We start from the raw sequence: 17,626 nt of genomic DNA, 5'->3' as shown, positions 1-17,626 counted from the left end.
CACAAAGTAATGTAACTATTAGTAGTTTAATCATGAAATTTATACAGCTAAATTATTTTTGAAAATAAATATCAGAATGTATTAAATCTTTTTTCATATTTCCAACTAAATATAACTGTTGCCTACCATTATAAAATAAAGGACTTTCTTTTTCAGTAACTAAGGAAAATAGCTAAGTTTTTGGAAAAAGAAAAAAATGCTAAAATAAAATTTCTAAGTTTGAACTAGACTGCTGGGGCTGTCTTTCTGTATGCTGTGAATGTGTTGCTCTGATTGATTGATAAATAAAACACAGATTGGCCAGTAGCCAGGCAGGAAGTATAATATAGGAGGGATAAGGAGAGAGGGGAATTCTGAGAAGTGGAAGGCTGAGTCAGGAGATGCTGCCACCATGAGAAGTAAGATGTAAAGATACCAGTAAGCCACAAGCCACATGGCAACTTATAGGTTAACAGAAATGGGTTAATTTAAGATATAAGAACTAGATAACAAGAAGCCTGCCACAGCCATGCAGTTTATAAGTAATATGTCTCTGTGTTTACTTGGGTCTGAGTGGCTGTGGGCCCAAGTGGGACTGGAGAAAACTCCAGATACACTAGAGCAATCAATGATCAGGTTGCTGAGTCAAGTTTTCCAATCTTTAACCCCATAACACACTATCAGTCTTAGTTCTGAGTCCCCAGTCCAACACTCACATATAAATGACGCAGCTTCCCTGGCAGGCTCAGTCCCACGGGTTCTATTCACCTGCATTTAAAGCAGGATTTTAGAATTCAGGATCCCTGTGAGATAGTTCAATAGGTAAAGATGCATGACTCAAAGCTTGGTGACCCCACTTCAATACTCAGAACCCACATGGTGGAAGGAGAGAATCCACCTATGTAAACTGTCTTCTGGTGTCCATGATTGAGAGCCAGGACATGCCAGGCTTTCTCAGAAGCTCCAAATGAAAGGACAAAGGGAACCTAGCCCTCTCCTTGCCTGAGGGGCGAGGGCCTCGAAGGAGTTAAGGTTTTGCCCATGGAACCTGACTCCCCTCCCCCACAGGACACTGGAGTTACGTCTGAAGGCCACTGTGAGCTCCGTCTGTGGTGCACTTGAGATACCCTGTGCTCCCTGTGTGGAACTTTGCTTGATTAGCTTCCCGCTGACTTTGTCTCATTATGTGATGGTTTTTCTGCTGACTCTGCTCCATTTTACTCCTGCAGATAGGACATAAGATGTTGCACTTACTAATAAACTCGCTTGGCACAAGCCATGAGCTCATGCAAGACATCCATGTTGTAACTTTCCTATTGTCTTTACTTCTCATCCCCAGTGCTATCCCCCAGGGACCTCTCCCTAAAGATCAGCCTGCTGGTTCCAGGTCACTACACATATGAATCATGGTGTGCACACGTGTGTGCTTGTACACACACACACACACACACACACACACACACATACACACACACTGTAAATAAATAAATAAAATTTAAAATTTATTTGAGGTAGTATTTTGGGAACAAATGGGCTAGGCAAGATGGGTAGGAACAAAGTGTAATGGTAGATATGTATGGGGGTGACAGTGAAATCCATTACTTTGCATATTAAAAAATCAATAAAAATACAATTTAAAAACTAAAGCTATTTGACTAAGTTAGACTTTTCCTGAATAGTGTAAGGGCATCTTTCGATGCATGGGGAATTCTGCTTCTCTGTGCTCCATCCTGGAGCTTTAAGCCAGGCCTGGAATCTGAAAGTTATGGGCAATGCTTTAGTTCTCAGCAAAGGAGAGAAATGCTGGGATCTTCGTACTCAGGATGATATTTAGACTTTGTCCATCTATAGCTGAATAACTGCTACAGAAGGAATGTCAATTTAATGATTTACTTATCGGAATGTCTTTACTGAAAACAGTTCTCTTTTATAGAAACTTTTATCTCTTTGACTGCTGGGTCTGACTCAGGCTTGGACAGCATGCTTATCAGGATATTCCCAAGCATGTTCCCCTGTTGCAGAGATGGCCACGGTTCACACTTGGGAATCTACAGGTAACATTTTCCATGTAATACACACATGTGCATGTTCTTGACCTAAATTTTAAAAATTATTATTTTAATGTACAAATAAATCAATGTTGTGATATTTTCATACATCTATATAATTTGTTTTTATTTACCCTCACTACCTCCCCCGCTCCTCTCTCCCCCTGCTGCTGGTCCCACCCCTACCCTCTGCTTCTGTAACACATGTTCTGTCTCCCTCTCTTGTCCCCCTCCTTCTGACTCTTCTCTAATTTCATCGTCTCATCTTTTTTCCTGTCCACTATATACACAATATGCAGACATGTGATGACATCTATACCCCAGGTGAGATAACACATACTATTTGTGTTTCTGAGCCTGGCTTATTTCACTTAACATAGTGAGTGCCACTTCTGCCCATTTTCATGCAGATAGACTGCGGACCTCTGAATGCCCTGTTCCTAACTCACCCACAGCAAAGCCAAGCAATGATGAAGTTCACATGTGCGACCAAAGGAGACACGTGAATAAAGATGTCTGCCGATACTCATGCCTGTATCCTGAGTCTCAGATGGAAAAACAAGTACAGCCTCGGATCCCTTTTGCACAAAAAGGTATTCTTATTGTCTGTTTATAACAGCCATTGTGGGACAGTTATTCATATTTGTAGGGATACAAACCCAAAATGAAATGGAAAGTGAAATCAAAAGAGCATGGAATCGAATGAGCACAGCCCTGGGTTCTGAGACCTGCCCAGCCCCAGAGTTAATCTTTGGAAAGCCTCCGAGTTTCGGCCTCACAATCCACAGAATTAACAGACCGAGGAGAATCCCCACAGTTCCTCTAAACTCTATCCTTTGGAAGTGCTCACCAAGGAAAAACACCTTAACTGCCAAAGACTGGTTCTAGAGAAAGGCCATGGGACACAGCCTTGTAATGAATGTGAGAAGAGAGACTAGCAGTGAGCTGCAGACTCAGTCTCGAGGCTCGGGAGAGACAGAAGCAAGGAAACTCTGGAGGCAGAAGCCAGAGCGATTCCACAGAAATTATACTCAGAAGATCTGAACAAGATACACAGATCTGTGGTTCCCAGCAGAGCTCAAGCAGGAGGCCGGGTGTCACCCACGAGAGCAGTTTGGGACAGGGTTATAGTTGATAGCAGAGTCTGGGATGTCAGGGAGGGGCTGGGAGGCAAGAGCGGAAGGGGAGCCAAGTTCCACATTCAGTGACAGAAGTGGGAGCTCTGAAGACAGGCTGCTCCAGGTGCCCTAATGGCACAGCGGTTGTGTTGGCTGCATGGGAGTTGGGTGCATGTTCCTCACAGAACAGCCAGGAAGCCTGTTAAGAAAAGGGTGGAGGTGAAGGATCAGGGCTGGGGCCTCTGTTGATAGAAAAAAAATATTTTTATTTTCATGTTGGGTTTGGTTAGTCACAAAGTAGACCGTGTGGCTGAGGCCTGTCTTAATGGAATACTTTAAACTTCATCTCTAGCTTTCTCGACGTAGCAAGGATATGTGTGTGGAAAATAATAAGCTTGCCCAGCATCTAAGTCAGGGAATCAAAGAATCATTTTGAATTAAAAACAAGGTACCTTCTTTTAAATGTTTTTTTTTTTTTTGAAGTTTTTGTTGGATCATTACTGTGCTTAAGTGTGCAGACTATATGAGCTCTCTCTGGCTTAGTTTCCTTCCCTACAAAATGGGGAACACAGAACCATCTTCAAATGCTGCCGGGTAGGCTACAAGCATCTTTACATGAACATTGACAAGGGAGGTGCCTTGCATGGTCTGGCTGCCGTTCTTCCATTCTTATCATAAATGTACCCAGAGAATCTCAATGGCCCCGCACTGTGTGTGGCACTAAGCAGTCCCACTTCACAAGAAAATTTAAATTTTAAAACATCCGGAGGGAAGTTGCTTCCATTCTAGAGTAGCCACTTTGATCTGGTTTGGGGATTTTGTTCATCTGTTTTTCAGACAGAGTCACACTATGTAGGCCTGGCTGGCCTGGAACTTGCTTATGTAGACCAGGTTGGCCTCACACTCACAGAGATTTACCTCTGCCTCTACCTTCTAAATGCTGGGATTAGAAATGTGCACCACCACACCTACCCTCTCTTTATCTGATTTTAATACTTTTGAAGAATTGGGCAGTAGCCCAATCTACTTTGAGAATTAACCAATAAGAGGTGTAGACTTTCCAATAACTTAATCTATCAGAAGTGAAGATGAAGAGTGTCATTGTAAGAGAACTATGTAGAAAACTGTGTTTTAATTCGTTAACCTTCTAAGGGTCCCTGATCACACAGAGGAGGAATCAGTGATCACAATATGTTGTGCCAGCAGGCAGCCTCCCTCTTTGAGAAGGCATTGCTATATGGAATAAATGCTCAAAGACAAAGGCAGATGTCTTCCCTAGTGAACCAAAAGTCAGCCTCACATGACAGATTTTGCTCAGGAAGTATGTCTTTTTCCTTAACATTTGCACTGGCTCCTGGGGATGAGGCTAGGCTTGCAGTTAAATCTATTTTAACAATAATTTTTATTGCCATAGTTACAGCTAACACTGACATAGTGATTGAGTGGGACAGAAGAGTAATTAAAATTATAGAATACTTTAACCTTGGCATTTTGATAATGAGGACACTCAATACGAAATATCATTTGATCCACATAAAATTATGATGACATAAAGCTAACAATACTAAAGACACAAATAATCTAGTCAGTATCTCTTCTTTCTTTCATTAAAAATGGTGTTATAAGTCTGTTCTCAATATTCACATTTAGAAACAAGGCTAAAATATTTTAAAGTTGAGCCTTTAAACTGCATCAAAGCATAAGGTCAGTAACTAATATCTACGATGCATATTCTGTACTAAGTAGATATATTTACTCTTATGATTGTTGATATTTATGTACTAACAGACTAAAATTAAATAAAGTATAATTAAAGAAAAAGTAATGTTAAGCTATTCCCATTTGGGTTGTGAAAATTTAGACAGCAGTTGGCTGTTCGCTTCGTTTTCATCCTGACTCCAAGAGTCCTCTGATGGCTCCAAGAAAAACAGACTCCATTCCAACAATAGCTGCTTCTGAGCAAAGAAATCAAGAGCCTGTGGTGGTCATCCAGGTGACACCAGGGCCCTGACCTGGTGCAGGCTGTGGTGGTCATCCAGGTGATGCCAGGACCCTGACCTGGTACAGGCTGTGGTGGTCATCCAGGTGACACCAGGACCCTGACCTGGTACAGGCTGTGGTGGTCATCCAGGTGATGCCAGGACCCTGACCTGGTACAGGCTGCAGTGGTCATCCAGGTGACGCCAGGGCCCTGACCTGGTACAGAGGAGTTGGTGAGACATGGCATTTCAGAGATGGCAGATGAGCACAAGCATGAGTTTTGGTAGGACATGAAGGTGAATAAACAAATCTAGATCAAGAAAGAGAAACTTGGTTGGGGATAAATTTAGGAATTAATATTAAGCACATGGTTCCATAAAACTGTGAACCAGATGGAGTCACCTAGGAAATAAAAGGACCATATCCTGAGGTCACTCAGTCCTCAGACTCTACAAGTGAGAGGCCACAGGGAGGAGGAGACATCGGAGAAGAAAGAAAAGCACGATATTAAAGAAGCCAAGACAACACACTTCTCAAAGACCGGCGGACTGTGTTAACGCTCCTCCAACTAAAGTGAGAGAGAAAATTGTTGGAAAGTGAAGTAATGTAGAGTCTGCTCCATGAAGGGGTCACTCACACCAGTGGGCACAAAATAAGGAGTGGCTGAGAGGGAGGAAGAAGTCAGGCCATAGAGCAACCTCCCAGGAGAAATGGGGTAATACTGTGGGGGGGCGGGACTCACAGGGTTGATGTCCTCTCATTGTTAAAGGGCCAATGGAGGCATGTTTATATTGAGATGGTAGTGGGACAAATAGTGTAGGTACCAGCCTTAGGATGAAGCGATCCTTCCCTTTAGGAAAGCATCTGCAACAGGACACATATTTGTAATCCTAGTGTTTGGGAAGTAGTGGCAGAAGGATCAGGAGTTCAAGGCCAACCTTTCCTATACAGTGAGTTCAAGGCCAACCTAGTCTACATGAGATGGGGAAAGAAATAAACGAAGAAGGAAAGAAAGATTAATTGATTGATTTTAAAAGTGTCCACGAGGGCTACCAGTGAGTTCCTGGCAGCCTGAGTCGGTTGAAAAGGTTCATTTTGGTTAAGCTCAACTGATATATGCTTAGTACTCTGCTTTACCTAAACTTACACACATTGTCAACACACTTAAGCTTTATTTAACATCATGGTTTTAAAAAGAAGTACAAATATTGACGGAACAGTTCAAAAAGAAAAGACAAATGGCAATCAATGTCATGCTGTACAGGCACACACCCTAACTTCTGGGCATCATGCTCTCAGGATCTGTTTCTCCAGTAACAGATGTATAACACGAATTGCTAAATAGTTTTATTAATAAAAAGGCCAGGGCCAGATATTGGGGTGAAAACTGAAAGATCAGAGAAGCAGAGCAGCCAGCCACTAGTTCTTACCCCTATGAATCCTCTGCCAAAAGAGCATGAGTTCCTGTTTCCTCGTGCCTTATATACCTTTTTCTGCCCAGCCATCTTACTTCCTGGGATTAAAGTACTGTGTGCTTCCCAAGCAAAGGCATGAGATCTCAAGTGCTGGTGTTAAAGCTGTGTGCCACCATGCCTGGCTCTATTCCCAGTGTGGTCTTGAACTCACAGAGATCCAGACAGATCTGTGCCTCCCAAGTAATAGGATTAATGGTGTGTGCTACCACTGTCTGGCCTCTATGTCTAACCTAGTGGCTGGCTCTGTCCTCTGATCCCCAGATAAGTTTTATTGGGGTGCACAATATATCACCACAGAGATGTGTTCCTAGAAGCTGAAAATACGTGGTGATGACAGGGCTGTCCCTGCATTCCTGGGAGAAGGAAGTCAAAGCTCAAGACAACAGCTCTGTTGGCCTGGGACTCCTTCTATCCAAGGAGAGTCCTCACTTGATGGCCCCTTTCCTTTAGACTGTTTTATAACCAAGATAGAGGGCTTATTCGTCCTTGATTCATTTATCTCAAAACCCTCGTCAGAACGATGAGAGTTTTATTATAGACCTAATTGCTTTCTCCTAATTGGGAGGTTAAGATTTATGAATGAAAGCAAAACTCGAATCATTACTGAACAGTAAAATGTTTTGGCTCATGGTACATTTTAAGTTAGAATGATTTACTGGCTTCTGATGACAAAGTTGGCATCTACTATTTTCATGTTATCATCTTTCATCTTTTTGTCCCATCCTGAAAGTTTGAAAATTTACAAAATAGCCTCTAAGTGTTTTGATTACCAACTTGCAGGGTCATAGGGGACCAAACTAAGAAATTTAAGAAAGAGAAACTTGAAACTGTAAATGCTATGTAAGTGTGAGGACAAATGTAGACTCTAAATAGATGAGGTACACAAAAGACAGTAAAGGTTCTTTGATAGCAGAGACAGAAAATGCATATACAATCATATTTTAGAATTGTGTTGGTTTTAATGCATAATAATTTTATGTGTTTCTGAGGTACAATGTGAAGGTTTGGTTCATTAATACATCATAAAAATTAAGTCAAATTAATTAACACATTTATTACCCCACCATAGTGAACACATTTAACATTTCCAGCTTGCTGATAGAATACATTTTAACATTCTTGCCCCATACCCAATCTTCTAGCTAAGAATGTTCTTCTAGCTAAGGTCTAAGTAATGCTGGTAGGCACAACAAGTTCCCGTTTTGTATCTTGGGGCAGTAAGAGTGGACGAGGGAGACACATTCCCAAAATCAAAGCCTCTCAGGCTTTCACTGGTACTTTCGCCCAGAGAATCTTTGAGGATGGAGGTTCTGATTCAGTTAGTCTGGGGCAGGGCTTGAGAGCTGGATTTCATTAATGCCCAGGGCTGCCCCAGCTGCTACTATCCCGCCTACATTTCGAGTACCAAGATCCAGATATATGTGGACAATTGTGGTGAGAGCCAACTGTCACACAAAGGAATTACCAGTGTCTTCAAAGTCTGATGGTGGAGATCATCACTGGAAAGAGTTTAACAAGACTCCTTACACGCTAAAGCCCTAAACTAGAGCAGAAACTGGAGGATGGCGTGGAGGGAGAGTAGAATAACCTAACGAGGCTGGCCACAGGATCCTCTGCCTGGAAGAAGTGTTTACAACTCCACAGTGAGAGACTCCCTTCAAGAAGAAGCCAGAAAAGGATTCCTTTCCCTGAATGAACACTTAGTAATCCAGAGATTCTGAAAAAAATCTGTGTTTATTACAGGAGAGTCTGTCAAAGACTCTTAGACTAACTAGGTGCTCAGGCTGACTCACCAAAGTCCTGATCCTCATATGGAATCTCTGTTGTTTCTAGGAAAAAGCACAAAGGGGAAACAAATATTTATCTGTGGAGCTTAATGGCTAGAACTTCACATCATCCCTCCTGTCCTGAGAAAGCCCAGTCCATGAGTGTTTACACACACAATAACAGGAGTTTGGGGCCAGCTGATCTAATACAGCATCCTTCAGCATCCCAGGGAGACTGCTTCCAGCATTCTGTCCAATACCCAATTCTGTGGTATCAGGTATCCTAGAAAATTGTATAATTCTTGCATACAATATATATGTATCCTTCTCTATACATAATCTGCACATCTAGATTACTTATAATACCATTGAAATACCAAGTAAATAACAGTGTAAACACTACATAAATGGCTATTCTATCATATGACATGGTTTTTTTTTTTTTTTTTTGGTTTTTCGAGACAGGGTTTCTCTGTGTAGTTTTGCGCCTTTCCTGGAGCTCACTTGGTAGCCCAGGCTGGCCTCGAACTCACAGCGATCCGCCTGGCTCTGCCTCCCGAGTGCTGGGATTAAAGGTGTGTGCCACCACCGCCCGGCATATGACATGGTTTTTAAAGACTCATTTTTTAAAATTATTTTTAATTATGTATAAGTGTATGTGCACATGGGTTCAAGTACCTGCAGAGGTTCTGGTCTGGAACTAGAGTTAGTGATGCCTGACATGGTTGCTGGAAGTCAAACTCCAGTCCTCCAGAGGAGCAGTAATTCTCTTAACCGCTGCTTCACGGTTACGGAGATCATGATGTACACATGCACTGTGGGTTTAACTACACAGTGCATGTCAGAACACTGTAAGACCCTCAGTCCCTGTTTGGCTGACTCTGCTACGGGTAAGGGAAGACTGTATTAATCCCTAGGTATGCAACATTCAGTCTAAAGTTACCGAAAAATGCATGGAGATGGGAGAGCAGGAGGAAGTTCGGGAGTAAGGAAATGAAGCCCTGAACTCTCTCAATTTCTTTATGTCTTGTACATCATAAATGATTTGCACAGACTCAAAAAACTGATCACATATATACTAAAATTCATCACCAGAAAATGAGGTCTTTCATTTTTCACTTGTAACTGTTTAAACCTCAGAAGATTAATTAAACATGAAAAATATGCATTAAATCCATTAATTACCACAGAATAGGCAGTGTGCGTGTGCGTGTGCGTGTGTGTGTGTGGGGGGGGTGTCTGTGTGTGTGTGTGCCTGAAAACCAGCAGTGACACTTTAATCCCGCTAAGCATTGTCTTCAGCTTTAAGAGAATTTCCCTTAGTATGAAGGAAACCTGTGCATTCAAGAGTAAAAGCTTTGGTTGGTGTGAGGGAGGGGTGTTGCATGTGCCATGAGGCGTAGCAACAGAACTCGAAACCCTCACCCTCACATCCGTTAGAGGATGCTGTTTCCTCTTGCAATGAACACCTCCTCTCTGGTGCTTTGGTGGGCTTGCCAGCCCCTTAAAGTGACGGAAAGAACAGAAGTTGGAGAACTTGCTGCCGCTTCCTTCAACCAGAGTGGCTGCTGCCTACGTTCTAGATCGATATCCTTCTAACTGACAGGCAAGTGCCCCTCTTGGCCCTCCTCAAAGAAGCCTCTTTCTGCAATCTGTATGTAATGTGGAACCATTACAGAAAGCTACAATGGTCAAAATGCAGAGAACAATGGAAGGTCGGGTGCTCAACCCCGACTACTACATCTACACACAACCCCTACACCAAAGGTTCAGAGAACGGGAAAGAGAGGGTAGAAACATTGTATGTGCCAGAGGACCAAGACATTCTGAAAATTCAGTCTTCTATGTAGGACAGAGAAGCTATGCCTATGAAATCTTAACAAAAGTTCCCCTAAACGAGACCGAAACAATGACAACACCAGTGAACACACCAACATCCATGGGGAAAATCTCACAAGCCCATCCCTAGATCAAGAGCTACAGGCAATTAATGACTACTAAGAGAGGGAGAATCAGTCTTCCCCAGGGATGAGCCCCCTGGTTGGTTATCCAGTACCAAGTACTCAACCCTAAAAATACATACATAAGCAATATTAAATGGACCAACAGACTATATTTATATACTTACATGTATATAAACATGTAAAAACAATAGCTAAAGAAGAGAAAGAGAATGAATGTAGAGTTGGGTGATTAGAGAAGTCGAGATCTGGGAAGAACTGGGGGAGGAGATGAATATGATCAAAATATAGTTGTGAAACTCTCAAATAATTAAGTGTTTTTAAAAAGAGTCCCCTCTATAAAGCTGCTCGGCAGAGATTACACCTGCTTCTCATCAACCGGACTAACAAGAACCGATAGCTGAAGGCCCAAGTCCGGGTGACGACCCCAGGGAGGGGCTGGGAGATGGCTCAGCAAGAATTTGCTCACCCTGCAAACAAGATTAAAGAACTCGAGTCCAATCCCTAGAACCCACTTGAAAAAGCCAGGCGTGGTAATGTGCACCTGTAATCCTAGTGTGGGGAGGCAGAGGCAGGAGGATTCCCAGAGATTGCTGGCAGCGACCCTTCCCAAATCTGTGAGTTCCAGGCAAGTAAGAGACCCTGTCCCCAGAAAAGGGGGATGGTATCTAAAAAACACAGAGTTGCCCTCTGGCCTTCACACGTATGCACATATACATGCATGCATACCTGTATGCATATGAACATGTTTATCTACACATGCATGCATACCTGTATGCATATGAACATGTATATATACACATGCATGCATACCTGTATACATATGAACATGTATATATACACCTACATGCACACCTGTATACATATGAACATGTATATATACAAAAGATTCCAGAAATTTAGGCATAGTGATACATGCCTATATTGCCAGGACTAGGAAGGCTGAGGCATGCAGATTGCCAAGTGTCCAAGGCCAGCCTGGACTACACAAAGAAACCCTGTCTCAAAAATTACAGTATTATAAAGGATTCTAGTTAAAACTGATCAGTCATTATCAGACAGATAGCAACAGAATAGACTTCTGAACACTTTCTATGGCTGGGTGAAAAGCTTTGTTTACACAGCTCTCTCAAAATCACACTCTGCTTAAGAAAGTCACAAACATCAGCTTTTCTTGTAAAAGCACAAAGCTGAGCTTCCCTGATGTCCCTTGGATTATTCCGCTATAATCAGGGGACTGTAACTCACAATGGGGTCTGAGTGGCCCCAGAATCCACTGATAACCAATACAGCCACTGGCATTAAATTACAAACAAAGATTAGTCACAGTTTTTATGAACACCCCTCCCCATCACAACCTTAAAGACTAACGGTGGCTGATTCACATCTATCATGATGGGAGGTCTTAACGGAGACATGGATTCACACAATTTTCACATACCCTCTGGAAAACCAAATAAAAGGTCCAATATATAAGTACAAAGCTTGATGCTTAAGGCACACAATAAAATGTGCAGGTCCTTCATGAAAGGGCCATTTCTGTTTCTGAGTTCTTAATGTCGGCACTTGCCTTTAACATCCCAAACGTGCTTAGATAATATATCGAAGTTTATTAAAAAGTTCAAGGTCAAAACAACCTCCTATGGAGCACATCAAATATGCTCACTTAGTGATAACCATATGTCCTCCCTCCTGTCTTTCCAGAATCCTCGGCTGTGAGGACTAGTGAATTCCACCCACGTGTTCAGCTCCATCTAGAGTCTGTGCTTGGCATGACAGACACAGATCCTCAGCCCCAGACAGCCCAAGCACAGCCTGGGGGGAGCTGCCTTACAGCCTTGCAGGCAGTTCACAGCTCATTCACACAATTGCTGCCCAGTGTTGTACGATTCCCCATTTTACACAAGAGAACAGAGGCTCAACACTGGGAGAACCTGACCAAGGATGTGCACCACTGCTGTAAGTGGAAGCCAAATGAAGAAGACAAGCAGGACGTGGCTCTGTGCATCCCAGGCATGAAACCTCTGACTTCCTTATGCCAAGTTTTAAAAATTAATGAAACGAAATACATAAGACCATATTTCATTTTTTGTGCATTCATAGTTTGGTTGAGCCACTGTTTTTTGTTTTTTTTTTAAGCTTAGATCTTTCCAAAGACTTTTGTGAGGATGTTCACACCATCTGCAAGCTGATTGTGTATACATCCATAGAGCCAAGTTATTCTGAGTCTCAGTCAGCTAGGAAGACGGAAACCTAGAGTGAAGTAAGTTCCTATGCGAGTGAGTGATCCACTTGTATTTATCTCTAGGTGTCGTACATTTAATGTGACGTGTCGGATGATGCTCACTTTGCATTCTCTCATGCTTGGGAGGTGCTGCGTGGGGGGTGAGGGCTGGTTGTTGGAGATAAAGGTGGGTGAGGGCTGGTTGATGGGGAGGCAGCAAGGCATGGAGCTTGATGGGAAATGAATGTGAGAGTCATTTCCTGTCTTGTCCTTCTGGGATCAGCATCCTGTGTTCAAGCTCAGCAACACTAGAGATGGATTAACCAGGTTCCATGTTTTTCCAGAAATGAAGTAATAGAGAGTATACATCTGGGGCTGGGGAGACAGCCAGTGCAGTGCAAGGCCTGAATTTGGTTCTCATCGCCCACTTAAAGAAAAGCTGGATATGGCTGGAAGGATAGCTCAGTGGTTAAGAGCAGAGACAATGCTTATCCAAATTGAACCTGGGTTCAATTCCCAGCACCCACATGGTGGTTCATAATAATCTGTATCCCCAGTCCCAGAGGACTTGATGTAATTTCTAACTTTGCAATAGTCACAAAACCACTTTATAGTAACAGTTATTGTAACTAAAAATCAATAGATACCGAAAGATAAACATAAACCTTCCAACAGGGTCAATTTTTGGTAAGCATAATATATGTTACTCTGCAGAATATTCAAAAATGAAACCCAAGGACAGCATTTTCAGCACGGCCCTTACATCGGTTTACACCTGTGGTTCTGGTGCTGGGATGGATGGATCCCAGCATGCACCTGGCTTCCGTGTTTCCTCACTGCAGCTGTCAGAGGCTCACTTCCACTCTCAGTGAGAGCAGGGTCTGTGCCCACAGATCCAGTCCCAGGCCTGAGCCCACCTCTTGGCTCTGGCTCTGAGGATCTACATCACTTCTGCCAGCCCTAATGGGCTTCTGGATTCCAGCTCTCTGGCTTGGACCTATCTTCAAGGAGACAGACTGCCCAGAGCCTTGGTGAGTTTCCAGCACGTTCTCCTGGCAGGAGCTCCTTCTGCTGTGCCCAGTCTGCCAGGGTGGACACTCCTCAGTTGCTACTGACAGCTCAGACTCTATCTTACCTTGCCGTGCACATTCACACAGTGGATCACATAGCAGCCCTTCTGGGGTAAGCTGTACTTCCCTCCCCACCATGTCCTGGCTTCCACGTTTACCGACTGATCCTTGACACAGAGACCTACAGACCATTCACAGTTTGTACAATACCAGGCCTGGAATACCATCTGAGGAAAGGGATGGTTATGAACTCATCAGTCAAGGCAAGAACTGAATGAGCTGTGCTCACAGCCATTAACCCACATTCATTACTTACTTCCTTAATTTCACTGACTTCATGCTGGGTTTCAAATGCCAGGCTGTCCATATAGATAGAAAGGGAGTGTTTATCTTCAGGAGCTGTTTTTTAATTCATTAGGTTGATGGATTTTAAGCAATAAGCACACCAATATTTACTTGCAAATGTGATATGATGAGCACAATGCAGAGGAAGCACAAGGCACAAACACAGCACCAACCCGAAGTGGAAGAAGAGCAAGGGCCAACATGGTGGTCAGCAGTCTCACCATAGGGCAATTATGGGCAGGGCAGGGAGTCCCGGTAGGAAGGAAGGAGCCCAGCAGCTGTGCAGAGTGGAAACAAGGCCGGGGAACTGGAGGATACTGGCTGGGAAGTATGTGAGGACAAATGGACACACTGACTGCTAGACAACAGACCCTGGATGTCATTCAGCCTGGATGCCCTTGTGAAAGCATCCCAGAACACTTAGGTCCAAACTGAACCTACATCTAGCTACCAAGTCCATGAGAACATGAAGCTATGTCCTCAAAAACAGAAATCTCCTGAAGCCAAGGGCTAACTACTCTGGGCATCGTAGTTAGGTTCTGGGGAAAAAAAAAAACAACTCATTATGCATCAGTAAGTAATCTGTTTTGTAGTTCCAGTTATTTAGTGACTCCCACCTAGGCTAACAAAATGGCTGAGTCCAATCCCCAACACCCACATGAAAAAGCCCACGCAGTGGCTATGCTTGATAGCGCTTGTGAACTTGACACAATCCAGAGTCTTTGGAAAGAGGGAACCTCAACTGAGAGAATGCTTGGCGTGTGGGCAAGTATAAGGAGCAGGCCAGTAAGCAGTGTTTCCTTCCTCCAGGTGCTGCCCTTGAGTTCCTGCCCCCACTTCCCTCTGGGATGGAGATGGAGTTGGAAGATGAAATAAGCCCTTTCCACATTGATTTTGGACATGACGTTTCATCTCGGCAACAGAAACCCTAACTAGGAGAGTGTGTGCCTCAGTCTCCTTTCCTGCTGCTGTGACAAAATGCCCTGAAAAACCACATGAGGGAGAAAAGGTTTCTTTGGCTCACAGTTCCAGGTCACAGTCCATCAATGCAGGAGGGAGTTCAACATGAAGGAATTTGACAAAGATGGCCACACTACACCCACAGTCTAGAGCAAGAACAGTGCTCAGCTCCCTCTCTCCTTTTCATCCCTTCCCTGTACCCAACACACATAATGGGGCCTCCCCCACTTAGGGGAGGTTTTCCTACCCCAATTAACCAGATCAAGATAATCTCCCACAGATACTGCATTAGAGCAACTGTTGTGGGATATTTTGATCATATTCTGACAGTCCCAAGACTGACAATAAAATTTACCTTGAATCAGAGGGTAGAGCTAGCTACTAGCTGACAAGAATTAGCCATAGAGATTTTGGAGAATCCAGGACATATAGAAAGACACAGGAAGTAGTAGGGAGGGTCTTAGAAAGATTCACTGCCCTTTGGATTGAGGAAGAAAATAGAAATTTGTCACTTCTTTGATCAACCAGATTTTTGCCCCATATCTGAATCCTGAGTTTTCACTAATGATAGAATAATTTAGATAATCATTACATCTGGCATCCAATGCATGGCATTAAGTACACCAAGGTATGAATCTTCTACCTCTCCACCTCCATAGCTGTGGGAGGCTGTATCTCCCTCCCCACAGGCCCTCCATGTGAGTCCAGGAAGTCCAGGGTTTTTTCCTTTCAGTCTTTCTACAGCATCCTCCATATGCTGCCCACCCCAGTACCAAAATGCCAGTGGGGTTAGCTGCCCACTGCTGACCCCTGCCCTCACTTCCTGCCCTCACTTCCTTCCAGGCTTTCCCTGGACTCCCTCCCCCAGCCGCCAACACAGCCCAGCTTGCCTACCTTGACATCTGCTCACACCTGCTTGGGGTTTGGGCTTTTATAGTTGCTGCTACCACTGCAAGTTGCCAAGGGGCCCAGGTGTACCACCTGTGTCCTCTGCCCAGCCATGCTGAGCAGCAGCAGCTAGCTGAGCCCCCAGCTACCCAAGTGCCACTGACACAGCTGGTCACCTTTGCTGTCATCGTCAGCAGATCTGGTGAGATATCTGGGAATTCTTAAAAGGGGAATTAGGTTACTAAGAAAAAAAAAGACAGAAAAGTCTTCTCCGTGTTAAGAATCAGAAAAATCACAATGGGGGGAGTTAGGACCCTCTTTACTGCTACTATGGATGGCTTATAAATGGAAAAAATAAATGAGGTGATGATCCACTTAGCTGGGATTGACATAATACCAATTGTAATTACTATCAGCTTGGTAATTCATATTTTATCCTTAAAAAAGTGGTTTGATAACTTTGCCAAATATGAAAATTTGACTGATAAGACACATGCCTTAGAAAGACTTACTAATGAAAATAATAAACATTTGACAGGTAAGAGACAGCCTTAGAAAGACCAACTAATGAAAATAAGAAAAATATTCAGATACAGATAGAGGAATTTAGAACAGAACCTACCATACCATTGCATTATGAAATTGAAGAGGAGTGGACCAAGGTTATTAGAAAACCAATCTAAGTTTATTCAGTTACCATATAAGAATGACCACCAGGTGATAGACATCCCCAGGGCTATGCAGAAGTTGACTGGAATGTTGTAGAAGTTTTAGATTTAAAGAGATTCAAAGAAGCAGTCATTTCATATGATGTGCATTCACTCTTTGTGAAGCAGATTTTAAATTCATGGGCAACTCAGAACAGAATTATTCCACAAGACGAGAAAGATTTAGCTACAGCAATATTGGAAGCTGGTCCTCAGTTACAATGGAGAACACGGTGGAAAGAAAAAGCTAGGTCCATAGAACAATGAAATAGAACTAGAGGTATTGATATTTCCAAAGACCAGTCCCTCAGTGAAGACCAATATGCTGATTTGCAAAGACAGTTTAGATTTTATGGCCATACCTTGGCATTGTACCTTATAGCAGCTTTGAATGTTTGGAACAGGGCTGAAGAATCAGGATAGAGGACTGAGTCATTTACAAAAATTATCCAAGGCTCAAAAGAATGCTTCACTGATTTTTTACAAAGATTGACTGCAGCTGTAAACAGAATGATATCAGATCCAGAAGTTAGACAAATATTAATTGAATTGTTGGCTTTTGAAAATACTAATTCAGAATGTAAAAGGGTGTGTACACCTTTATTAAAGGCAGGATTGGCACCAATCGATGAATGGATTGGAAATACAGCTGATATTGGATCTAATGCACAGCTGATATTGGATCTTATGTTCATGATGCTGCTTTGATTGAAATAATTTCTAGAAATTTCAAGAAAAATCAAAATGTCAGATGTTTTAATTGTGGTAAATAAGGTCATTTGAAATGGATTGTAGGCAAGATGTTTCTAGAAACAATGTTTTTTCTAGAGATAATCCAAACAAAAGGCTCCAGCTTTCTGGAGTATGCAGACGGTGTGACAAAGGTTGGCACTGTATTAATGAATTCAGATCAATGAGGGAAAAGCAAGGTAACCCTTTGCCATTGATAAATGTCCTGTAGAACCTCCTGCAGGCTTCAATATCAAATTTGGCTCAATCATTTTCTCTCAGCTTCAGAGAAACTCATCCACAGAGCAATTAAAGAACTTAATACCTGTTGTTAAAAACCACACTGCTCTGGATGTAACCAAAGACACAATAAAAA

General features: G+C 42.8%; 1 protein-coding gene across 9 annotated transcripts in view; it reads right to left on the bottom strand.

Annotated features, from left to right (window-relative positions):
- Nucleotides 1–17,626, bottom strand: part of Slc44a5 (solute carrier family 44 member 5) — a 290,304-nt gene that overhangs the window by 112,033 nt on the left and 160,645 nt on the right. For 5 of the 9 annotated variants that reach the window (XM_076575270.1, XM_042280176.2, XM_076575269.1 and 2 more), the window contains one exon: nt 8,394–8,429. The exons of the other annotated variants lie outside the window; for them this stretch is intronic. In XM_076575270.1, coding sequence (XP_076431385.1) covers nt 8,394–8,429 — 36 coding nt within the window. The remainder of the gene's footprint in view (nt 1–8,393; nt 8,430–17,626) is intronic. 9 annotated transcript variants of the gene reach the window in all.

Source organism: Peromyscus maniculatus, chromosome 6 (genome assembly GCF_049852395.1).
Source record: "Peromyscus maniculatus bairdii isolate BWxNUB_F1_BW_parent chromosome 6, HU_Pman_BW_mat_3.1, whole genome shotgun sequence".
NCBI lineage: Eukaryota > Metazoa > Chordata > Mammalia > Rodentia > Cricetidae > Peromyscus > Peromyscus maniculatus.
This window is presented reverse-complemented; position numbering and strand designations above follow the sequence as displayed.